Source organism: Ascaphus truei, chromosome 1, assembly GCF_040206685.1.
Source record: "Ascaphus truei isolate aAscTru1 chromosome 1, aAscTru1.hap1, whole genome shotgun sequence".
NCBI lineage: Eukaryota > Metazoa > Chordata > Amphibia > Anura > Ascaphidae > Ascaphus > Ascaphus truei.
The window spans coordinates 130,722,066-130,747,804 of record NC_134483.1 but is presented as its reverse complement, the minus strand read 5'-3'; the positions used below and the strand labels follow the sequence as shown (position 1 = coordinate 130,747,804).

Sequence of the window (25,739 nt, the reverse complement as noted above, 5' to 3'; positions counted from 1 at the left end):
TGGGAATTGACTTGAGTCACAGTAGGTAGGAGATCAGTGGAAACAAGTTACAAAAATAGAGATGGGAGGGGACAGCATGACAGGGAATAAGAGCAGAACAGGGGGAGACAATGCACAAGAAAGATGGAAGTTGGTCCTAAATGGCATGAGAAGGTCTCCAGTCACACCCATGCTGATGTACAGTCTGACCCTTTAGTCCTTGGAAGTACTATAGCTCCAGCTTCGGGTCCGTCGGGGCAAACAGACGAGCGAGAAATAAAGGAACGCTTTGCTTATTTGGAAGCTGAAAGAATACATGTGGCAGCATATTAACATTGCTTGTGAATGATGTATTCTTAGCTGTGAGAGAAGGGCTGGAAAGATTCAAGAACTTAAAATAAAACCTGAAAATCATGCTGATAAAGCCGCGACCATATCTAGCAGGAATAAAGCGAAACTATCTCCCAATGAAGATTGGCGCTCAATGTACATAGCTAGAGGACACTTTGGCATGAAAGGATGCGTTTCTGTAGACTTTTCATCATATTTTTTTGTTAACATTCCTATTGTAACGAACATCAAAAAAGGACACAGGCGGCTCTCGTGTCTGGCTTTATATATGCATTGTAGAAAAAAAAAAAAAAAAAGGGAGTCGACTGTAATTACCAGTTTGCCGAGCGAATTCCTGCAGGGTTTGTACTCTCCCCATTAGTAAAAGAGATAAGTAGAAATGTATTAAAATTTCACCGTGCAACTGGGAGTTTTTGTTCACAGTAAATGTGTTAATGTTTCCCCATTGCTCTTGTGTTTGTGTTTAAATTTAGGCTGCGTGCCCAACAGGGACAACATTACAGGATAAAGCTATGTATAAAAGGAAATTCTTCTGAGAGCGCTTGTGTGTGTGTATGTGTATGTACAGTATGTGTATAAAGATTATATATATATATAATCATTGGGAAACAATACGTGCACAATTTCTGTATCAAAGACCAACGCAAAGGGGGGGAAAAGAAGCCAGATTGAAATTTCAGCACTGGGAGATACATGTCTTTATTTGATATATATATAGATATATATATATCTATATATATATCTATATATATATCAAATAAAGACATGTATCTCCCAGTGCTGAAATTTCAATCTGGCTTCTTTTCCCCCCCTTTGCGTTGGTCCTTGATACAGAAATTGTGCCCGTATTGTTTGAAGATCATCCTGCAGAAATACTACTCAGGCCGAGAATGGACCATTGAAAGGTGGAGAGGATTAAAGTAATGCAATATCTGCCTCTCTTTTTAACACATACGGGCCTGTACCATATTATGTAGGTGAAAATGTCACAGTTGTCCATTTAACCATATAATAGACAAATGGGCCTGCACCATATTGCTCCTGGTAGGACTAGGTAGTTTGCCTCTTATTGAAAAGTGGGCAAAAAGAGTAGCACTGTTGATTTAAAGCCGCACACGCCCATATCTGCGCCATATATTAAATGATGGATTGAATTAACCTATTATTTGCTTTTATTATAACTGTTTATGGGAAGTGAAGAATACCCCTTGTGAGCACATTTGCATGTCTCAGACAGGTCTGCAAACCTGCCTTTCGCCCGCGCGACCGATTTTTCGTGCGTCAAAATATTTTGTCGCGTGCCAGCCGGATCATGTGAGTGGTTCAGCCAACCAGGGCGCACCGCTCACGTGATGTCACAGGCACGCCTCCCCGTCGCGTCTCCTCCAGATCCCACAGGCCAGGGATCACTCCAGCAGCGCGCCTAGCCTAGCATGGGCTTGTCCTTGGCATACAAAGCTTCCATGTTTATGATAACATTGTATCACATTGAAGAACATATAATTTTGACATGGAACATAAAGGTTTTTTTTTTTTTTTAAAGAAACAAGTCCCATGTGGTTTACAATCCATGTCTTGTTTAAAGCAGCAATATGTGTTAACTTAAAAAATAATGATTATTATTATTTTTTATTATTACAGGATTGAAGCAGGGGGTCTCTGGAGATGAACCCCGTTAATTTCAGCCCCGGGGACCCCCTGCTTCCAGAGATACTTACCTCTGTAGTGGTGCCGGTATCTCTGCAAGCAGAGTAACTGTGATCCTTAGGCCTGGGACATAGTGATTTAATCAGTGCGGAGGCGCGCTGAGGCTCTTTCCCTGGCCTTACACAGCGCGCCGTCCGTGGGCGTGTCGGGGGCGGGCCAGTGACGTCACGGAGCTGGTTCGCCCTCATTGGGCGAACCGATCTCGTGACCAGCCCTGCGTTCCGGCGAGCGCCAAATTTGAAAACTTCTTGAGACACGCTTCCCCAAGTGTGCGGACGCGTGCGCGCGAGCCCCTGCTAAAGCCGCTCTCATTGCGGCTGCAGGGGCTCAGTGCCGAGTGTGAGCGCAGCTCAGCACGGCTCAGCTTTGCTCACACCACTATGTCGCAGGCCTTAATCTAATGGCGACGTTTAAATGTCCCGCGTCACTACAGAGGTAAGTATCTCTGGAAGCAGGGGGGCCCCGGAACTAAAATTAAAGGGGTTCAGCTCCGGAGACCCCCTGCTTCAAACCTGTAATAAAAAAAAAATATATATATTTTTTTAAGATGCAGGGAACTGAAGCCGATTCACCTACTTGAAAGCTGTGTGTATATTCAGATGTAGCAGCTCTCACTGTCCCTAGTGGGATATGTTCTAATATTTTGCACCAACATTACCATTAGCTCCTTGGGAAATTGTGATATTCATTATAACGGACATATTCTATTATTTGGGGGGACAATAGTGCGCACTATATTTGGAAATTATATTACAGTGCATTCTGAATGCTATGAGTGTAATGAATGAATAGATCCGTATGAAGAGATTGTTCAACAGGTGAGGAGAATCGCAGGTTCCATGTAACCATCCACTGACATAGAGCTGTGCATGACATCACTGTCGGGATATAACATGATGGTGTATGATCACAGCACAAGACTTTTGAATCCGTTATTGTCACTGCGTCTCTTTTGTCAACAGTAAGATTTCTTGTAAATGTGCAGCTTTATGTACCAAACACAGAACACAAGAACTCCCTTTTCTATGTCCTTGCAAAGTACTGTAAGCAAAGTAACTTTTGGTTTTTACATCAAGTGCAGTGCATTGCCTATACTGTATATTTCCTTTACTGTGAGCATCGGTATCTGTGAAGAGAATACAGTGCTTCCACCGCAGCAAGGGATTCTGGGACATGACATGCAAATGTGCACACCGTGTCACCTTTTTGAAAACCATTTTTACATGGAACCCTTATAAACTAATGCTCTCTGTTAACACAGCTTTTAAGCACAGCATGGGATTTTTTAAAATATATTTTATATTTAAATGGGATTATTATTATCACCTTTTTCACCCACCATAACTTAAACTGTGTGTGTGTATACAGGCATATCCCGTTTTACGTACACCCGCTTTACTCGCAAGTACGTACATTTATTTTTAGTTGCACCATACCCGTGTATGTACGCATGCTTCGCGAGTACGGACACCAGGGGGCGGCGTGCGGATGCGGCGGCGTGCGCACCTCAACAATCCCGCAACCTCCTTCATGCTTGTCCCTATTATGGTGCGCCCGATCTCCCCGTTCCCTCTGTCTTCACCCTCCCATCTGTATCCGTTCTCCCTGCACTCCCACTCCATAAATCAGCAGCTAAACCAGTGATTCCGCCCGCACTCACTGCAGCCCCTGGCTCTGCTCCCTCCGCTCTCCTCCTCCTCCCTCCTCCTCCGCCCCCCCCCTCTTCCTCCCTCTTCAGAACTCGCTCTTGCCTGCTGCAAAACTTTGCATGTGAACTACGGAGCTACGGAGCAACGGTGAGGGGGGGGAGAAGATCTTCTGCTGCAATCTTTGCTTATGTGTGTGTGTGTGTGTGTGTGTGTGTGTGTGTGTGTGTGTGTGTGTGTGTGTGTGTGTGTGACTGAGTGACTGTGTGTGTGTGTGTGTGTGACTGAGTGACAGTGTGTGACTGAGTGTGTGTGTGACTGAGTGACAGTGTGTGTGTGTGTGACTGAGTGACTGTGTGTGTGTGTGTGTGTGTGTGTGTGTGTGTGTGTGTGTGTGTGTGTGTGTGTGTGTGTGTGTGTGTGTGTGTCTGAGTGACTGTGAGTTTTTGTGTGTGTGTGACTGAGTGTGTGTGACCGATTGACAGTGTGTGACTGAGTGACTGTGTGTGTGACTGTGTGTGACTGTGTGACTGAGTGTGTGTGTGTGTGACTGAGTGAGAGAGAGTGCGTGACTGACAGAGAGAAGGAGTGAGAGACTGCGAGAAGGAGAGAGAGAGAGGAGAGAGCTGCTATACAGTACTGACCCGCGTGCGCGCCTCTCACCTCCTTGCTTGCTCCCATTCATTTTATTTGAATAAAGCCTACTGTATTTATTTTGGTTACAAATGCATTATTTACATCAGTTATGCACGTATATGATGTTTGCAGTACAGTACATGCATCGATAAGTGGAAAAAAGGTATTGCTTCACTTTAAGTACATTTTCACTTTACATACATGCTCCGGTCCCATTGCGTATGTTAATGCGGGGTATGCCTGTAATGTATATATATATATATATATATATATATTTATATATATATATTTATATATATATATATATATATATATATATATATATATATATATATATATATATATATATTCAAATGGAAATATTACTGTGTGCTCATTTGCATGTCTTAGACAGGTCTGCAACCCCGCCTTTCACCATTATCACACAGCACTTCCACTCCAGCAAGGGATTCTGGGAAATGACATGCAAATGGACACACAGTGTCACCTTTTGCTTCAAAACCATTTTTAACATGGTTCCCTATAGGCTTAAGCCACCATAACTTAACTAAGTATATATATATATATATATATATATACTTATAATATATATATATATTAAATAGGCACTCACTTCATTATGGCCATTTAGGGCCTGGATAGTAAATAATGGGGAACGATACTTATACACCTCTGTTCCTATTACTTTAAAAACTAAAAAATGAAAAAAAAAATTTAAAAATTAAAAAATTAATAATATAAAATTAATTCTAACGAGCACTCACATATCAGTTCCCCGGGACCTGGCCTTGTTTGTGGCTAAATAGGCACTCACTTCATTATGGCCATTTAGGGCCTGGATAGTAAATAATGGGGAACGATACTTATACACCTCTGTCCCTATTACTTTAAAAACTAAAAAATTAAAAAAAAAATTAAAAAATTAAAAATTAAAAAATTAATAATATAAAATTAATTCTAACGAGCACTCACATATCAGTTCCCCGGGACCTGGCCTTGTTTGTGGCATACAGACCCCAGACTGTTGGTTTATAAAACGATTAGTATTTTCCTATCAGGATCATATGACTTATTGTATATATTCAAATCATTCACACACCCATTAGAGGCAAAATTTGCACTTGATTGTGTGTGATTGAGAATGTATATATTATTGCATTTTCTATTTATGGTATATGATATCTTGTGATCCTTTGTTTTGCAGTAACCATATATAGTATTAGCCTATATGTAGGTCATCCCTCTCTACATATTAGGTGAAGTTAAGTATTATTTACTGATGCACCTTATGGAATATCATAATAGAATCCATACACACATTAATATATATTCATTTGAGAGGTTGTGATTTACATGTAGGCTGAATGTTTCCCTCTGGTTTTATCCCTTTAGGACTTTTTTCTTGATGAATTTGGCCTTGATGAACTATGTTATGCCAGTCTATGTGTAATATAAATCTAATATACATTTATGGATTTTTTATATAATGTTTTTATTAATGAGCTTGTATGTATATGTTTTGTATACTATGTGTCATCTATCCAAAATGCAATACGATGTAGACTGGTATTTAGAGTTAAATCTTGCTTTCCCCTCCGATCCTTTTAGGGTTAATTACCTGTATTTTATGTAAGTATAAGCGTGTATATATGTGTGTAGCAGCACGAAAAACGAATGCAGCTGAGTAGGGGAGGAGATTTCTTTTAATTACCACTCTGTGGTTGTATATATAATACCGGACCTCCCCCTCTTATGACATCCCTTTGAGAAAGTTAGCCGTGACTGACGAAACGCGTCAGGGAGCGTCGTGACGTCAGACGCAGAGACATTGGAGTCCACACTAAGCGCTGGAGCGTATTGATCCAGGCACCAGTGCTAGAGGCAGCATTATACGGGACCTCTTTCTTGGACATTTTCATAGCCTACCTGCTTTGTGAATCTGCTGGGACGGTGCTCCATTACCAACGGAGCCTGGGACGGCCCCTGAAGCCTGCAGTTTGACCGGATGGTGCTACCAGCCCTGGAATCTGCAGTGACGTTGCCCCTTACCAACGGAGCTTAGGAGTGCCCCAAGAGACTCAGCTAAACCGGATGGTGGTGATTATGTATATCACATATGCTTGATTTTAATGCATTTTTGTAAGTGCGTTTTTTACCCCCTTCTCTCCCCCTCCCCCTTCATTAAAACTTTTATACGCTATGGGCGTGCGCTCTCTCCTCTTTTTTTCTTTTTAGATACCTTGTGGACATGGTTGGTCCATACTGAGAGCTGCCGGAGACCCTGCATACCAGCACCTATACTTTTCATTGGACTATTTGAGGACTGGTTTATCCTTTTTTGCTTTTTATATTATTTTATTGTTCATGTTTGTGTGGGCCTGATATCATTATAGGTCCGCATTATTATTATATGTGTATATATGTATTGCTTATGTAATTAAGACCTTTACATCATATCGTTATAGCACATATATTTTTATTGTACATGTTCCTTAGAGGCGCAGCTTATCTCCCTGTTGTTTGTTATATATATATATATATATATATATATATATATATATATATATATATATATATAAAATTAGTGAGACTGCATCTTTAAGCAATGCATTTACTGCTCAGTATGTTGCAAACCTCTCCCGTCTTTTTCGATAACATGAATTCCCTTGTATACCCATCATCTATGTCTCTTCTACACCACTGTACACATTGTACCTATGTAACCACTTATCTCTCAACCACATCAGTATGACCTGTGAACTGGATAAGCAAGTCAAAGTGCTTTGCAATCCATTCACACACAAGACCTTCATATTCTGGGCGGCCAAAGCAACAGGAAAGTGTTTGGGAAAGTGCTTGCACTTAAATCCCCAACCCCCCAACCCCCAAAATAAGATTTATTCTCAAGGAAACCCATTGATCTGATAAATTATAAATGATGAGCACTATTGTTTTACCAGCGTATCTCATATTTGGATTCATCTTCTCTAATAGAATAGGAAAAGCTGCTAATATACTTCTATTTCTCGGCGGCATTCATGAGATCAGCTGTTAATCTAACACGATAGGAGGTTGAGGTAACATGTCAGGTATTCAGAAGATGGCTTCTTGTTATGGAGAGAAACATTCTATAATGACAAGAGCTGGAATGATCGCTAAAGGTTACCCTCTGCCCTTAAACTGTGTAGCCCACACCTCACTTCATCCTACAGAGGATTTAGATGCATGGAAGTGTGCAGTTATATTCTGTATTCCTTTGTATTTTACCCTTTTATTGTCTGACGGGCAAGCAACACATTGCACTACCAGACCTAGCTAGAAGTAGAAAAGTGTAACCATTCTGGCAGGCTGGTTTGATATACCATTGTTCCCTATGGAAAATCTGGGGTATACTGTATATTGATACCCCTGTGACCCATAGAGTGAGCCCCTTAATACATGTTATGTACTGTAGGCAGTTTGGGTATGCTATACTTTCTGCCCAGTAGAAATGTTAACATCTTTAATTCTAGAGGGCATTGCAATCTAGCGCCCCTGGCACTGTAAAGGTTAATATGAGAATGCTCCCTAGTTCCTATGTAGCTTCGTGCTGCACCTTTCACTGTGTAATAGCAACACAATTGTTCAATAACAGACGGGATATCTTTTTATTTTGTCTATTTCTTTATAAAATACTGTATATACATATTCTGTAACAAGCGTCTGCCTTGTGTAACGATTGTATTGTCCCATTTGTATAGATCCTTTCCTAAATCGTTTTTATTTGTGATCGCTGCTCGCCCTTGCAGACCAAGAATTCAAAGTTTTGGGTATTTCGGATTTTCTTTACCGATAACCCCCCCCCCCCCCCCCCCATTTTGGCAGCTCTGAGACTCCTGATTATGAGATTATATAATGTAAGATGCCTGAAAAATGTAGCCTAACATTTAAGGATAGGGTCCTCTGAAGTAGAAGTCTACCATGAATAGATGAAGCAATGTCGTTTACGGAGTATATACCATATACCATATACCATGAATAGATGAAGCAATGTCGTTTACGGAGTATATACCATATACCATGAATAGATGAAGCAATGTCGTTTACAGAGTATATACCACTTACCATGAATAGATGAAGCAATGTCGTTTACAGAGTATATACCATTTCCCATATACCATGAATAGATGAAGCAATGTCGTTTACGGAGTATATACCATTTACCTTATACCATGAATAGATGACTTGGGTTTCTGATACAGGATTCTCAGGAATTCCGAGTTATAACTCATAGCCTATTCTCAGTAGCATGATGCATCCCACTATTGCTGAAACGTGTCCTAATAAAAGCCATATCTGATATATCTTTGGGGATCTTTAACTTAAAAAAAAAAAGAAGGCTGGTTTTTGACAGAATATTATTTTTGGTATCAGTCTGTCTACAATAGTTTTGAGAAAACATCAAATATTGCAGCATTCTCAAAACACAGTGGAGAATGGTATCGTTTTAGCCCATAACATTTCTTTCCTTTTTGAATTCTCATTTGAAGTACTAAAATAGGTACTTAATTACACAAACGCCAGTGGCCACAATTCATAAACAGATGCAGTATCTGCCAAGTGCTACAGAATAACAATGACGGGAAATAATCAATTCAGGGAGTATGAAACGGCTAACTCTACCAAAAACATGGACAAGGCAGGACTGCATCTTTAACATGATGATTCTAGCCTAGATAGCATTGTCATTTTAATGGGTTTGTTGCTCTGCAACTACTTGCTATGTATATGAATCCTCACGTATACAGAACATGTGACTGGGTCGCAACAGTACTCGGGTCTGATTTAGAGATTAGAAGTAGTTGCAAAAATAACGTAATAACGATTTTGCGTTTGGCACATCCAAATCGCAAACTGTTCTTAAACTATTACAATAAGGTCATAGAGTAGCACCATTGGCCATGTGTAATTTGTATCTCTTACACAATCATACGTGTGTACCAAATAATTACATCTGCGTTGCTTTAGCACTTCAGCAGGTGAGTTCACGTCCTAAAAAAGTTACTTTTGGGGGCCTCCCTTCAGTCTGCAACAAGTCTGCATAGCAGAAGCAAGCTCTGCAACATCATGATAGAGGAAAGAAGCTGCCGCACACTCAAAAAGAAAGAAAAAGCATGTGCTCGTTGAGCACTGATTCAAAGAGGGGGTTCGTGAAATGTCTCCATGGGGGTCCTCAGAATATGGCGGATCCCAGGCAGTATAGTGCTCTCATATGACTGTGGAGGTACTGCGTCCTTGGTAAGGTCTCAGCTGCTGCAAGGCATTGGAAGCTCCCGCTATGACCGCTGTGCCATCCATGCTTTCTGCACACACTGAGATGCAGCTTGGGGCCTTATTAAGCATCTTCCACTCACGAGCTTGGGACACTATACTGCCTGGGATTGGGCAAACAGTTTTGTTAGCAATAGTCTGATAGGACTAAGATAGCAATAAGATTAATTAATTAGCGGTTCGCTAGGCAAACATTTTCTAGCAGGGGGGGGCACAATGTAAAAAAAGGTTAGGAACCACTGTTCTAGAGCAGAGGGGCGCAAACCTTTTTCCCTGCGCCCCCCTGCCGGCTGTCCCCTCACTCCCGCGCCCCTTCCCCCCAACCCCAACTTACCCGCACACCGGCGTAATGACGTCACGTTGCCATAGCAACGTGCCGTCACATGACCTCGCAGCGTCATTTTGACGCCGCGTTTCCATGGCGACGTAGGGAGGAAGCCGCCGGAGCCACGGTAAGTTAGGTTTACAGAGGCCCTGCAGCTCCCCCGGCACTTAATTTAAGTGCCTTCGGGAAGCGCGCGGGGCCTCTGTAAACCCCGCGCCCCCCCGTCGGCAGTCTCGCGCCCCCCCTGGGAGTCGCGCCCCCCAGTTTGCGCACCGCTGTTCTAGAGCATAAAGACAAGCTCTTTGGAAAGGCCACCATGAAAACTTCAGGCAATATGGTAGGCGGCCCGCAGAAAAGTCAGTGCTCGAACCTAGTGCACTGTGAAAGAACTCAAGAAAAGACGACATGACTACAGACGGAGGTTCAATGAAAACCTTGCTGCAGGGACTTCAGGCCTGTCCCACTGATGTGGAATTCACATGCTTGGAGAAGAGGGTCATGGGCTAAATACACTGGTTCTACTGAAAAATGGTATTTACACACACTATACATATAAACATTTATAGTCTATTATTATTATTACATCTTTATTAATTCAGGGGTGGGGACACATGCACACTTACACCTAGGTGGCATCCTCTTGCATTTGTACAGTCATATTAATCCCACACTGCCACACCCTAACTCTGGCAATGCAAGGATTACAATCTGTATTACACTACATCTCACACAATCATGTTCTTATAATCAAACACAGGCTAGTTTGGGGTGTACTAGATCACCTTTATCGACAAGGGACAAGTACAAATTACATGAGCAGTACAAATAGACACTCATATATACCAATACTACCATAATCTACATATTTTTTATTTCTCTATTTAAAGAGACACCAGTAGTAGAATCTGATCCAGAAGCTTCAATGTCTCAGATGGCTCAAGAAGAGATGGTCATCCTGAACCTGGAAACCAGTACAAGAAGAACAGAGTCAAGAGGGAGTCAGCACAGACACACAAGCTGTCCCATCGCCACAACAGCAACATTCAGAGAACATTGTAAATCTACTGCCAGTACACACTCTTCTAGCTCCACTGGTAATCCTACTCTGCCCACCATAAGCATGGTGAAACTACAGAGGCAGGAACAATAATGCCTCCACTGTCAGCAAGTTATAGGCCATCTGGCTCTTATCTCATTTAGGTAGGGTGCTAACCCCGTTCTGGGAACCATGCACTGTTTAATACCTATATGCAGCTTTCTAGATGTACTGTTTTCCTTAACAAAAGTTAACTAATTTTCTTGAAAGACAAGACCACGAGTTCTTACAAATTCAGATTGCCTTCTCAGTTCTTTCTCACTAGCTCTTCCTGCTCCTCATTATCCTAGCAAGACCAGTCTACCCAGACTGAGTTACAGCCCACACTATTACCTAGAAGGATACAGAGCAAAGCATACCATTCCAGGGGCCCCCAGCCAGAAGAAACAAATGCTAAAATTACTCCATAATTTGGTATACATTTAATTTGTCTGCCAACATTTAGCATAATTGCTCAGTTGTTTTGTTTATACTTATACAAATTACCCTCTGAATTATTGTGACTTCTCTGTAATTGGCCATAATCTTATAGGGGCCTTTACAAACGCCTTTTTAGGATCTAATTGACACATTTTCTTATGGGTTGAGTCTTAAAGGAGCAATCCAAGCGGGTTTTAAAATTTTATTTTTTTACATAGGTTTGGAGGAGGGGATTTTCGGAGTTTAAAGCCATTAATCTCCGCTCCAGAGCTCCCCTGCTTCCCGAGTCTCTTGCCTCTGAAGGGGGTATTGGTATCTTGGCAAAGTTTAAGCTCCTGTGTCACGCGGACCAATAGAAAGCCGCAGAAAGGGGAAGTTTTGAAACTTGGCCATTACGTGAACACTAGCTAGCGAGCCAGAGCTGCTATGGCTCCCCCTACGGAGATAAGTATCTCCGGAAGCAGGGGGTCCTCTGAGCTGAAATGAATGGTGTCCAGCTCTGGAGACCCCCTGCTTCAATTCTATGGGGGGGGGGGGGGGAAATCCCACTTGGATTGCCGCTTTGAAGCACACATGCACATTCTTTTTAGATGGAGAAAACTGTTAGCATAGCAATATAAGATTGTTTTTTTTCCCTCTTTGAAATGAAAGTGTTAACATCATTCCTAACCTACAGGGTATTTATTGGAATAGTAAAGTTTATGAAACCCTTTACCTTTCTAATAAGTTTTCTACGTTTCTCAAAATCATGTTTTATTAGAGGAGTGATGGGGGAATCAATGTTTTACTATGGTTCTGTACACATTTTATATTTCAATTTGTTAAATAAGAAATCTGCCGTGTAAAGCCAGGCGAAGAAGAATTTTGTGAAAGTGTAAAGTGCATCAATTGAGTTTTCGAAAGCAAACATAATATATATATATATATATATATATTATATATTATATATAGTAAAAGAATTGCAGTTCCAAGTAAAGTATTGGTGAATGATGGACAATCTCTTGTACTTCTTCCTTCCTCTATTGTATCGCTGACTTCTGTCTCAATTTCCTCCATTTCCAAAGGCTCGTAATTTTATATACCCACTGGGATTTCCCTACTCGCAGCTATTCTGTGACATTGTAGCAATGCGCTGCATTTTCCAGGCTATTGCTTGAGCATTGAGAAGTGCTCCACCAGACCTGTCAAGGCACCTGAAGGGACTTTTCAGAAGGCCAAAGGCATGGGCCTGATTGTAGCGGATCTCCACAAGTGTGACTAGATTGGGTAAAGGTGTTAAGAGGCAAGGCCTTAGGGAGCAGTCACTATCACCTGTAACAAAAAAATGTGAAACCGGAAACTTAATTGTGGGGCAAATAGTAGAAATGAATAGTAACATGTAATAATTGAAAAGTGGACTTACCTAGAGACTGTTCCAGTTGTGGCTGTCTAGCCTTCAGTGCGCCAGAAATGGCAGAGTGGCGAAATATTAAGGAATCACAGGTGCAGCCAGGGTATTTAACAACCATATTGGTGGTGAGAAGTGAAGCATCACAAATAATCCGGGGATGATTGGAATGATCGAGATGTTACATTAATGTGCCCCACACAAATAGGGTTTTGTGCCTGTTATTTTTTTTATTATCAACTTTGGATCGGGTCTTATGTTTATGAGGTGCAGTTTGCTATACTACCCGACTGTCGCTAATCAACTCTAAATCGGACCCTTAGTGTGGTAATTCGGAGAACCTGTGGCCCATATTTACGAAGCGATACAATTGCATAAGACACGTTGTGCCAGGAGACATCTCACAGTCTATATAAGCTGTAAGGTGTATTCCGGTGCCCGAAAGGGTCTTATCACTTACTACATATTGCCGTGTTCATGAGGCAATTAATACCTGAAAAATGCTACGTTTGTTTCACCTGATCCCATATCCATCTAGGTCAATTCTCTCAATTTATCACAGACTCCTTAATAACTGGATTTTTTTTTTGCTGTCTGCCTGCAACCATTTTCAATTACTGAAATTAATGTAAGACAAAGAAAACATTTTCCCTACCATATCTGCCTGAATGTAGCTTGTACACGTCCGCCAGTATGTCCATTTAATACAATAATACAAACTGACTTTCATTCCTTGAGTGTGTTGGTAGTTGTGTAATACCCATATAGAACTAACAGGACGTTTATTTTGAGGTGCAGCCCCCTCTGTAATGCATTTTATTTGACAAATTCAGATGAAGGACACTAAGTCACATGGAGGTTTTCATAATAATAAAAAAAATGTCTAGTTTTAAAAATATTTTATTTTAAAAATGGCTGATTCTTTGAAAAACTCAAAAGTATCAGTGTTCGGCTGCTTCCTCTTTCAGCACTCTTGGAAATAGTCTATGGATTCCATACCTGGCGCCCAGAGGTTCTTTGATGGTCATGTTGGCTCTGTTCTTGGTCAACAACTTCATATACTGTATACACACACTCAAAATGAGGTCTCGATTTGTAGGACGGCCAGAATGTTAAACAAAATTAGGCATTGGGAACTAGTGTTTATTTTCTCCGTTTGATCATTCGCAGATTTCATGTGGTATAGAAAAAGAAAAGGGAAAACATGGGGGAACAACACTGTGATTACAAAAATACCTTACAACATGAACCCATAGGCACTATTTCTAATAACTGCTACTTAAAACCGTATGACTAATGAAAATAAGCAAACGACACACAGTATTATAAAAAGAGAGCAAATACTGGTAATCTACTATTTTTTCATTGAGCATACTCTTTTTGTACTGTTTTATCTTTTATTTTAATTTTTTTTACCTATTATTTACTTTTCTTAAGTGTCCAATAATTAAAAGATTGGCTCGTGAGATATTTTTCTGGTTTCTATCTGGTTCATTTGGGAGAATTCTGTATGCGTTCATTTTCTGTGCCAGAATTAGACTAACAGCTCTTCATAGCGGAGATTGTTCTGTTTGTAGTGTGTGTGTCCTACGCTGTTCTAAAGAAAAGAAACACAAACATATACATTATTGGTCATTGGCCTGTGATGAGAATTACCCGTTTTTATGTCTGGTCGGTAAAATGCTGTTATTTATCAAGCCATTTTTCAGCCCAAAAAACAAAGATGCCAGGAATAGAAAAAATAACAGTTTGTGTTCAGGAAAAGGGATGAGAAAACTTGGTGTTTTTAATACCTTTTGATAAATAGGTTAGTCAAGCTTGTGGGGTTAATATGTAGGATTTTATAAATTAATAACTGCATTTAAAAAATAAAGAAACAATAGTACTGTGACAGGGTGAAGTCAGGTAGTGATAATTATGCCTGGGAAACATACATCTGAGTCCTTCATCCAGCACTCAGAAGGTGAACCCAGTAAGAATACTTGGGCAATCAGGAAGAAAGCTGAGACAGCTGACAACCAGCTTTATAACGAGGCTACTGCTTGTATTAGGTGGCTGACTTAGACCACAGAGCTGTCCTGTACAAGCTCCTATACAGAAGGATTTCCTAAACTCAAGGCACATAGATTCCCAAACAAAGATACAGTAAGGACTTTAATATTGTTCCATAACTATTGTGGCATATGTTTAGGGTTTGGGAACTGGACAAAGCCAGCCAGCCCGATAGATAGGGCCTGGAATGTTTAGCAAGATCTCCATATGGGGAGTAGGCGTTCTTTTTATAAGTTTTGTTTTGCCTTAAAGGGACCGTGTGCCCAAATGTTTATCTGTGTTGTGAGGAAATAAAACCACTCAACATTTGGTTTACCCTGAAACTGCACGTGTGGACTCTTGTCTGACCTTGCCTACAGGCTGTCCTGCCACAAGTACCCTTTCCCATGAGTACCCTTTCCCATGCTGATGTTTTGGGACAGGACCTTATTCACTAAGCATTCTTCTGCCACAAGACATCTCCCAGTGCTGGAAGACACCATGTCCCATTGATTTAAATAGAACCCATTGACTTGAATGAGCTGTAAGGTGTCTTCCAGCGCTGGAAGGTGCTTTAAGGCAGAAGACTGCTTAGTAAATGTGTCTCACAATATTCAATTCCTATCCATGGTAAAGTTGGGCAGCCACACAATTAATTACAGAGTTCATTAATTAGTGAACATATTAAAGAAAGACACCATTACTGACAAGTGCAGAACTGATATATCATCAAGTCAATAAACTATTGAACACGAAACTGGACCTTTCAGCAAGATCTCCTTTCTTCCTCCTGTTAACCTACAGACGCATATATTATTCCTGCTTCATCAGCAGATGTCGCTCGGTAATATATTTCATATTACAATTTCCGTTAATCAGGGATACATACTTATCTAGCTCGGCAAATGAGCGATCGAACAGTTTACACGATGGAGCGAGGGAGGGGTTGGGGGGAGGGGGGGAAGAGATGCAACCACCGTGTCTGACAGTGTAATTTATACCACGCAAGTGACTTGTATTAAAAAGTGCTACTACCGATGAGTTATAAACCAACAATAGAACGATCACCTTCTACTACAGAATAAAAATGTTATGGGGCCATATATAGAGAGAGAGAGCAGAACAGTAGTGTCGCTATGTAACAACTGACTGAAATATTGGTGTGACAATGCATTGTTATTTTTACTACGATTTGCCATGGCATCACATTTTGGGGGTATATATTACAACCTAGAGCTGCTTAGTACTGCAGCTTTGCTGAAATGTTCAAATCCTTCAGTGTTTTACTCCGAACACCTTGTATAACACATGTAGCATTCATTCTAATAGTGGACACATTGCAAGTGTGGTGGTACTTTATTCGGTTCACCCCAAAAGTACTTCTTGTTCCTTTCGATTGCCAAGTTCTACTACTCCAAATGTTTGCGTTAGTCTTAAACGTAAGGTCTTTTTTATTTTATTTTTTAATTAATGCAGCAATACTGCATTCCCTCCTTTTTTTTCTTTATCTTTTTTTTTTATATGTAAAACACGTGACAATGTATAATTCGTACCTAAGCTGGCAGTCATTTGGTGCTCCTGTTATAAATCTGTAAAAAGTCTGATTGTGTATCTAACAAAATGGCTGCCTTTCAGTTTCCATCAATCCTTTAGTCAGTGTCACTCAGCAGCTACAATGTATCCATATATTACTACAGTAAGGTACCATTATCTATTATTACAGTTTGCAGCTCAAACTGCTGGGAACATTGGCAACAAATAATCACTAAAGTGTTGAAAATATCTTACACTGCTTGGGAACTGGGCTAAAACCTGCTATAGAAATCAAAAGATGATTTTAAAGCTGCAGACCAAGCAGTATCCTACGTGTGTGTGTCTGTTTTTTGTTTTTTTAAATAAATCAGTTATGTACTATGAGAAAATACATGTAGCTTTAAAAAACAAAAACAAAACAAAAAAAAAAAAACCTAAATTACATTTATAATGTATTGTAATGTTTCTATAGCAACTATATACAAAGTCACATCCCCTTCCTCTTCTGAAACAGGCTCTGGCACACCCCTTTTTGAGCCTGCCCTCTCTCTAGTAGTGCACCAGTTGTATCTAGAGACTGCCTGGTCACATGATATTCCCCACAGAACTTTGCATCTTTGGTCCTCTTCTGCTGCACTGACAGCCATTTAATGAACCCCCGAGCCGAATTTTTCGCTGATCAATCACAGGAGAACTGATCGATCGGCAACTTAGCTAATTACTTATCATTGTGTGGATTGTATTGATGCACATATGGGAAAAAAAGGGGAGGGGGATAGCCTGGACTGTTGCTTTAAACTGACTAAAAATGGCATTAAGAGTTCAATATTTTTTTTTTGTAAAAACAGTCACTATTATCTAATACTACAGAACTGATTTTATTAAAAAATAAAAATGATTTCACGTTTTGCTACTTTACTTTGCATAAAAATGTATTTCATGTCTACATTGCTCTGCACTAACCGTTTCATTTGAAAACGTACTTATAAATTCTGCCTTGTATTGTGCGTGTAATGAAATATAGATTCATAATAAGCCAGCTCACTCGCAAATGCATTGCTTAAATGTTGATGGTAAGTGATTGTATATTTTTGTAAGCTACAAAAACTCATACATATTGTAAGAGCCGGGCATCTGAAAGCATCAATTCTGAAGTGGACATCTGGATCGATTAATCTTACTGAGCGATCTACTGTTTCCTTCTCTCTCTCTTCCAGGCCATCCGATGTACACTGGTAAATTGCACATGCGAATGCTTCCAGCCTGGGAAGATTAACCAGAGAACCTGTGACCAGTGTAAACATGGCTGGGTGGCACATGGTAAGAGATGTCCGCTATTTTCAGTTCTCATAAAGCAGATGTCTGCCCTGCTCAATTCTTTTTTTGGGGGGTGGGGGGGGGGGAGGGTGGAGGGTAACATTTTTGTATGAAGAGTGGGGTTCTTTCAGAGGTGATCTATGGTGCCCTAACCTCCAGGGATCCCTCTGGTTCCCAAGATACTAGTTTTCGCCACAGGTCAAGAATTCTTGCCTAGTGAGCACAATATGGCTGTGGGGGTAAGGCTTTGTCCGGCAGCCAATAGAAAGTTGCAACAGCATCCAGAGATGGCATTCCGGCTTCCTATTCGTGACTCCGCTGCCACATGTTTATACCACACACTGACAAAAACAACAAGGCAAAAAAAAACGTGGATCGCTGCTTTAAAAGGCTTGTTATTTTACCCATGTATGAGTTTGATGGGTCTGCAGCACATTGAAAAGCTGTGGCTTTCAGGGGCCCCCTAGTGCAGACTGAATATAACAGAGTTTGTAACCAAGCAAAGTGATTATACTGCTATTGTGCCACAGATTTGTTTAATGACTTTGCTTAGTTGCTGTTCAACTAGGGCACCTTTTACTTGTTTAAATACTGCTGGAAATTGAGATGTGTTGGAAAAAAACAAACATTGTCCTGAAGGTAAAGGTTTTAAACCGGAGAACATAAATCATGTTGCCCATAGTTTATTCCAAACTATTCCTAAGGTAGGCCTGTCCTACCTCGTCAGCTCTGCCAAATAGAGTCTCTAAGTGCCCTTCAATCTACAGGCCCAACAGCTTCAAGATGTGTACCTTGAACATCTTCAACAATACATCACACGTGAAAATGCACAGATGTAACGGCCTGGCCTGTGTGCTCCCTGTGATACCTCCACATACCCAGGCATGCCTCAGCAGTGATGAATAACACGTATGAGCACATTTCCATGTCTCAGACAGGTTTAGGGTTGCCAGGTGTCCGGTATTGAACTGGACTATCCTGTATTTGCATACTCTGTCCAGTTAAATATGAGAGGTACTGTAATACCGGACATGTATGTGTCCGGTATTTTCCTCCCCGGACATAGTGACCTGACGCACCTTTCACCATTGAGGTCAGTATTTTTAGAGAAGCCACCTGGCAACCCTAGACAGGTTGCCAAACCTTCCTTACCCCCATACTCTTACGCACTTTAACATGGATCCCTTATGCCTGTTGTTTCACACAGTTTTTAAAGCAAAGCCCAGGTTAAAGAAGTGCACGGCTAGCAGGCAGCTGTTTGCACCTTTGGGCCCCATTAGTGGGAGGATGGGTACGAGCCCTGGCTTGCGAAGCTGGTCATGGCTACAAACCAGGCACGCACATAAGTTATGATGAGTAAACAAAAAAGTGCCGAAAAACCCTCCACTGTGCGGCAAAGATAAAGACCACTTATAAATAAGCCCATTCACGTCTCTGGCATGCTGCAGAATATCACCGAGATCTCATAGGATTCAATGGCAAAGCTGCAGCACAATACTGCAGTATACCTGCTGGGCCTACCTTTTAAAAAAGGATCAGTTACTGGCTACATCTGTATGTAATTGCTGGTTCTGTCTATTGTATCGTTTCTGTTTTATATCCCGTGATTGAAAATGAAACGTATATTCCCAATGTTTCTTTCTTCTTACAATAATTGACCATTTTTTTTTAAAAAAATGACCAAATCCAGTGCTAGTGGGGGTCTGTGTATGTGTAGCGTAGTGATCAATTCTTTGTAATGACTCATAATATTTGCGATGTGGGTGATGGTTTGAAAAATGCACTATATCTGGAGTAGGTCTCACACACAAACACAGCCACCTAACTGAAGAAAGCCGTAAATATTGAGGTCACAAAACTGTGTGGTGTTGTGTTCCAAGCAGCTTAAAACGCATAATAATATACACATGTACATAATCATAATATAAATGTTTAATGCTTTTGGAAAAACCTCTTTGGACTGGATTTTTAGAAAAATGTAAGCACTTTTGTAATGTACATTGTAAAAATAGGTGGGGTGAGAAGCTGTCTAAAATAAACGAGTTCCTTAAAAAAATTAATGGGACTGATAACTCTCTAAATAAAATAATAAAATGGCACTGTGGGAGTTAAGTAAACAAATAGTGGTACTCATTACTCCCCAGTCCCATCACACCTTGATCAGTGGTTTGTTAGGAATATTGCTGCGTATTTAAACACCACCTGATATTTTTTAGTACGTCAGTACGTTTTAAGAGGCTGCAATTTAAAAGAATGGCCACATTCTCCAGAACGTGCCATGTGCCGCTATCTTATTCTGTAATTGACATGATCTAAAAGCTGACCGGCTCCATCAAATACACTGGAAATTCTATCACTTCCTATCACCTATAAATACGTGTATGGGCAGATGTGTCACCAATGTGAAAAAAGCACACTTATTTCTAACTTAGAAATGTGCACGTTTTTGTGATGGTCTGTGATTTTACAAGGCTATCACAAAAACGTGCACATTTCTTAGTTTGCCAAATATTCAAAGTTAGAAATAAGTGTGCTTTTTTTCACTGCGTGAGTTTTTTTTGTATCTCATGGATTATAGTTTATATAAATTCAAGATATAGTAAGATATATTTTTCATGTATAGAATCAAACTATTGCATAGACAAAAAGAAAAAAATATATACAGTATACCATTGAGCTAAAATAGAAACAATTCGTTCTGGGTTGGGCAAACAGATATAGGGGGTAAAGTAAAAAAATAAAAAAAATAAAATGGTACCTCAATAAAGACTCTAACGCAAAGAAGTCCTCTCAAATATAGAATATGGCCATTATTGTTACGCCATAACCCTTTAATACAGGTCAAGTGAGTCAGCAAGACCAACTCCACGAGAGAAGAGAGACAATTCCCTACATCTCTCATAGCAATGAGGTACTCCAAAAGCAGTTAGAGTTGGAAAATCTCATCATTGCTACTTAGCAAATAAAAAGGCTGAGGAGCCAAGTGTGTAACGCTGTTAAATATTCCAGGAGTCACTCAAAGAGGTATGGAACACACAGCCCATATGTAGATTTCTAAACAATTGTTCTCCTCCTAATGACTCGCCGCACCTTGCTTGGTAGGAGCAGGCCTGCTACCTGTCAGATTCCTGCATTTGATGGCTCAGTGAGACAAGTCAGGGGAACATATCATCTGCCATACAGTATGTATAGGCTTCTAAATGAGCGCCTCAGGACTGCAATATGTCTGTCTGAGACATTGACCTCCGTTTTGTTGGGTTTGTAAAAAATATATTTTAAACAAGAATAATAAAAAGACAGCTGATTAATTCACAACACAACAGCACCTGAATGTCTAAAATCATATTGCTATTCCAGGCCCCCTTCATTCAACAGGATACTTTTGAAACAGCTGCACGAATACAAAATACTGGTTCACCTGCTGCCACTACAGTGTTTCCTTCAGCAGTCACTAATGATTTTAATTTACACCCTCATAGTTAGTGAGGTTTCATATTCAAGCAAATACATGTGTTGTGAAATGCTGTACTTGTTCAACCATGATATATTTCTGTATATTTCTAATGCTTCTGTGATTAAAACCTGTGCCGTTAAAGCAGCTGCTCGCTTTGTTTTTTGGAATATTTTACCTGAACCGAGCACCCCAAGAGCTGCTCCATGATCCCCTGATGCCCATTTCCCCCCTGGTCCCCTGACTTCAGCACTGGGTTGAATATGTGCCCACTGGAGACAAAATGGCAGCGGAGTCGAGGCTCTGCCCGGCAGCCAATAGAAAAGTCATGATGTTGCGGCTTCCAAATTGGTGACCCCCTCCCACGGCCATGTTTGTAGTCCGGTGGGCATATGTTTATTTCTGTGTGTGCTTGTGTTGACACAATAAAACAATTGATCTCCAGAACTGGGGGTTTCAGCACTTTAGGGGGGCCCATGGGTAAGCTAAGGCGGACCCCCTGGTTTAGGTAAGCTGTAGAAAATATATCTAACTGGACAAACTGCTGCTTTAACCGTTAGCCATTCCAGAGACCTTTATGACGTACCAAGTATGTCATGGGCACTTGCTCATTTTCATGGGGCAGATCCCTCTGGGTTTCTGATATTCTGGCGCCCGCCACGTCATGTGATTGGTCGAGGAGCGATCCTAGGGTTGCCAGGTGTCCAGTTTTGAACCTGATTGTCCAGCATTTGGACACTCTGTCCAGTAAAAAAAAATAAAGGTAATACTGGACATGTATGTGTCCGGTATTACCCCTCTGGACATAGTGACCTGCCGGCTTTGGGAAGGGGGGGGGGGGGCACAGGATTTCCCCGAACAGGGAGAGAGCAGAGATTTTGCTAGGGGGCTTGGCAGCTTCCTCCATCCAGATTGCAGCCAATCAGGAGGAGGTGTCAGGAGCCTGGGGGTGGAGCCATGGAGAGGAGGAAACAGCATGGATCAGTGAGTGGGGTGTGTGTCTGTCTTGGACACGTCGCACCTTTCACCATGGTGTCCAGTATTTTTGGAGAAGACACCTGGCAACCCTAGCGATCACATGACACAGAAGTGCCGGAGTTCTGGGTCTGCCACATCCCATGCACTGTAAAGGTTAATGCATGCTTATCACTGTCTATATAGAATTGTTATCATTTTTAGGCATAGATAAATACACTGTAGGCCAAAATCTTATTTCACAAGGTTACTTGCTAGCTGTTTCTTGATTTGTGTTGCTATTCCTGGCGTTTTTCTTTTCATTATCTACCTTGCTTTTAAAATATATATATTTGCCCCTTCTGAGATATGTCAAAGAATTGTTAAAATTAATGATCAAATAATAAAAAACGAATCTAGTATTTGGGTGTACAACGTGATGAATATGTTGATTTTTACTGTTCTTAACACAGTGTAATCACTACCTGAACAGATATTAGAATACAAGGGGTTAAAATGCAAACAAATAAATGAAGTATATATGTTAGAAAATAGAATACTGTATGTGCCTGTAACAGGAACCTATCACTGTTTGATACAAACTGCCTCTAAATCCAGCAGTGTGCTGGTTAATTGCACACAGGCAATCAACAAGACTGCACCTGGCTGATTAGGACTCTTAGAAAAAGCCTGATATGAGAAACAGGAGAGAGATTCTTTAGCTCACATTTGGGCTGACATAAGGAGAAAGAGGACTGCAGAGATTTCCTTAGCCCACAACTGGACTGACCTGAGGAAAATAGGATGTCTTGATGCACACAAAAAGATTGTATGCTGACAGCAAGACAAGGGGACAAGACCTCTCTATACCTGGACACAGAGAGTGTCATAGCACACAAGGATGCTGACCCAGGAGAGAGGCCTTCCCCTACAGCTACAACAACAGAAACAGATAAGAGACTTTCTTGTTGGATTGTTGGGGGTGTATATATATATATATATATATATTTGTTTGGGGTGGTAATCAGCCTAGCTACCCACCCATTTAGATAAGGCTGGAGTAAATGTTTAGTTATTTCTCCAAAGTGGAGTAGGCCTTTCTTTTGTTTCTTTTTGTATATTTTGCCTTGTTGAAGGAACAGGCGCAATAAAGTCAGGATTTAATTTCACTCTAATCGGTCTCCATTAACTACACACAGTCGAGAGTGGCCAACTACAGTCCTCAAGACCACCAATAGGCCAGGTATTAGGGATATCCCCGCTTCAGCACGTGGCTCAATCAGTGGCTTAGTCATTCTGACTGAGTCACTGATTGAGCCACCTGTGCTGAAGCAGGAATTTCCTTACAACCTGAGCTGTTGGTGGCCTTTGAGAACTGGAGTTTACCACCCCTGATCTAAGGCCTCGGATATAGCAGGCGCATGCAATGGAGCGCCTGGCGCTGCCCGCGCCTGTAGCTTGAGCGATCCGTGACCTGTAGGATTTCGGTGACATGCGCAACGGGATGGCGGAGCCGGGGCCATAATGTTACGTGAGCGATTCGCTCTCATTGGCTGAACTGCCCACGTGACCCAGCCGTCGCGCGACCTAATCAAAATCTTTTGTCGGCTGAAATATCTGCCGCTCCGTCGCTTCCTCGCTGGCGCGCACTATGGCTGGCCCCATAGATCCCCTGCATTTTGCGCACAGTCGCGCGGAGTATGGACGCGCCTAAGTTGTCTTTGTGTGAATTTCATTGAAGTATCCTGAAAGACCCGGAGACTTTATATACAGAAATTTGCCCTTGTTGTAACAGAACTCTAAAGGAAGTGTCAAAATGAAATTTACCACCATCTGATGGTACTATTAGTCAAGCATATGCTATCTGTGCCAAGATAGTGGTTGGGGTGGGGGGAATAAAGAGTTAACCCACCTACGAGGTGTCTCTAATTCCCTTCAGGACCCTCTCTAGTGCTGGTTACCCTCTGACTTCCCCACTGATGGACCTGTGATCCATCCCTCACAGAGCACTGGCAATGTTAAACACTTAACAGCTCTGAATAATCTACAAACTAATTAGCTGAGCGTCTGCAAGACTCTTGAGGTTGAGAGCAAATCCCTGATGTGTGCGGAGGGAGCTTCTACTGGGAAGAGAATGGAGTCTCCAGGCGGGGTGCGATTAACTCTTCTGTTTTATGCTCAGCTTGTTGTGTGATCACTGGCAGAAAAGTCTAACAAGCATTTCTTCATATATTTATTATGCTCGTCTCTGGCAGAACCTCTTGTCAGGCAAAAAACCTTGTCAGCGGAAAAGCTGTCGTAGGATCAGAGGAGACAGAAACAGGTGTCACAGAGGCCGTCAAAACTGAAGGGGGAAAAAAAGATTAGGGTACAGAGAGAAAGGCAGACGATTACATTAATGCTGCTTCTTTTATGTTATAGCTATGTGTTATTATCTGGAGGCGCTGAGTGCGCAATTGCCTCAAAGAAACGTAGACAGGAGACAAGGGGAAACACGATCGTTATTAACTGAAGAGGCAGTGTGTCAAAGCTGGATAGGGTTCAAAGTTTTGTCAAAAAAAATACTCAGACAACCACGTCTAGTGAACAAACTGCGGTTCTGCTTTCGGCTACATAAACATAGTAGCCATCTAAAATGTTCTGCTTGGAAACAGATCACAGAGGTAGAAATAATAACGAAAGATGTCATTGAGACTTTTTCACCCTCCTCTTTTTTTTTTTTTTTAATTATATTTAATTTGTATGCACATACATTTTGAACAGGCTTTTTTCTGAGCCTCGGAAAACATCTTGTAAAACACCTGTTTCCAATGCAATATAGACATGAAGCTGTTCTAAAAGTTAATTGAAGCTTTGATAAAATGTGGACAACCCATAAATGAAAGGATCACTTATGGACAATTCATTAGTACGGGAGTCTGGCAAACTGCACAAACTAAAACACAATCGCAAAAGATTAACCTCAATGATGTCATGCGGGGGGAATTCAGCCGTTCCTCACAGATACTCCAGAAAAGGCTGGATTTTCTACTCTCTTACCTCGTTCATAGAGCGAAAACATCTTTTAACTTGTCCTTTCAAATTAGCATGAATATTTGGATCATAACTCCCTGCAATAGAATTTCAGTGAAATGTGCTCAGTTCACCTCTACCTGATTCCACGACCTGTGATACGGATGTATTCTGTAAGCAGACCATCTGCTGATCGCAAGTGTGACAGAATTGATGATGTGTAGAAGAACAAGTAGTACCATGCTATGTGAACTACATACACCTCACCTCTGCTCCAGGCAGTGTACCCACAAGTGACTGTAATGTGGCACTCGGCATCTCTTACTAAACCTTACTTGGTCCTCCTGCTGTATGTTGTAGATGAAGACTGATGTAATTACAGTCATCATAGTACTTTTTTTTTATTTTTTTCAAATCACTTTTTGTTTTCTTTGTTTAACAAATTTGGTATGGTTGTTCCTGTGCTATGAAAAGCCTAACTTTTTAAAAAATGAACATGTTTATTTTTCCATCGAAATTGGCAGGTTTGTGGACCATGGCTCGACTTCGAGTCTTTTGAAAACTCAGATTTTTTGCAGTTGGAC

General features: G+C 41.0%; 1 protein-coding gene across 16 annotated transcripts in view; it reads left to right on the top strand.

Annotated features, from left to right (window-relative positions):
• Window positions 1-25,739, top strand: part of BNC2 (basonuclin zinc finger protein 2) — a 556,774-nt gene that overhangs the window by 381,535 nt on the left and 149,500 nt on the right. For 15 of the 16 annotated variants that reach the window (XM_075594835.1, XM_075594781.1, XM_075594792.1 and 12 more), the window contains one exon: window positions 17,639-17,741. The exons of the other annotated variant lie outside the window; for it this stretch is intronic. In XM_075594835.1, coding sequence (XP_075450950.1) covers window positions 17,639-17,741 — 103 coding nt within the window. The remainder of the gene's footprint in view (window positions 1-17,638; window positions 17,742-25,739) is intronic. 16 annotated transcript variants of the gene reach the window in all.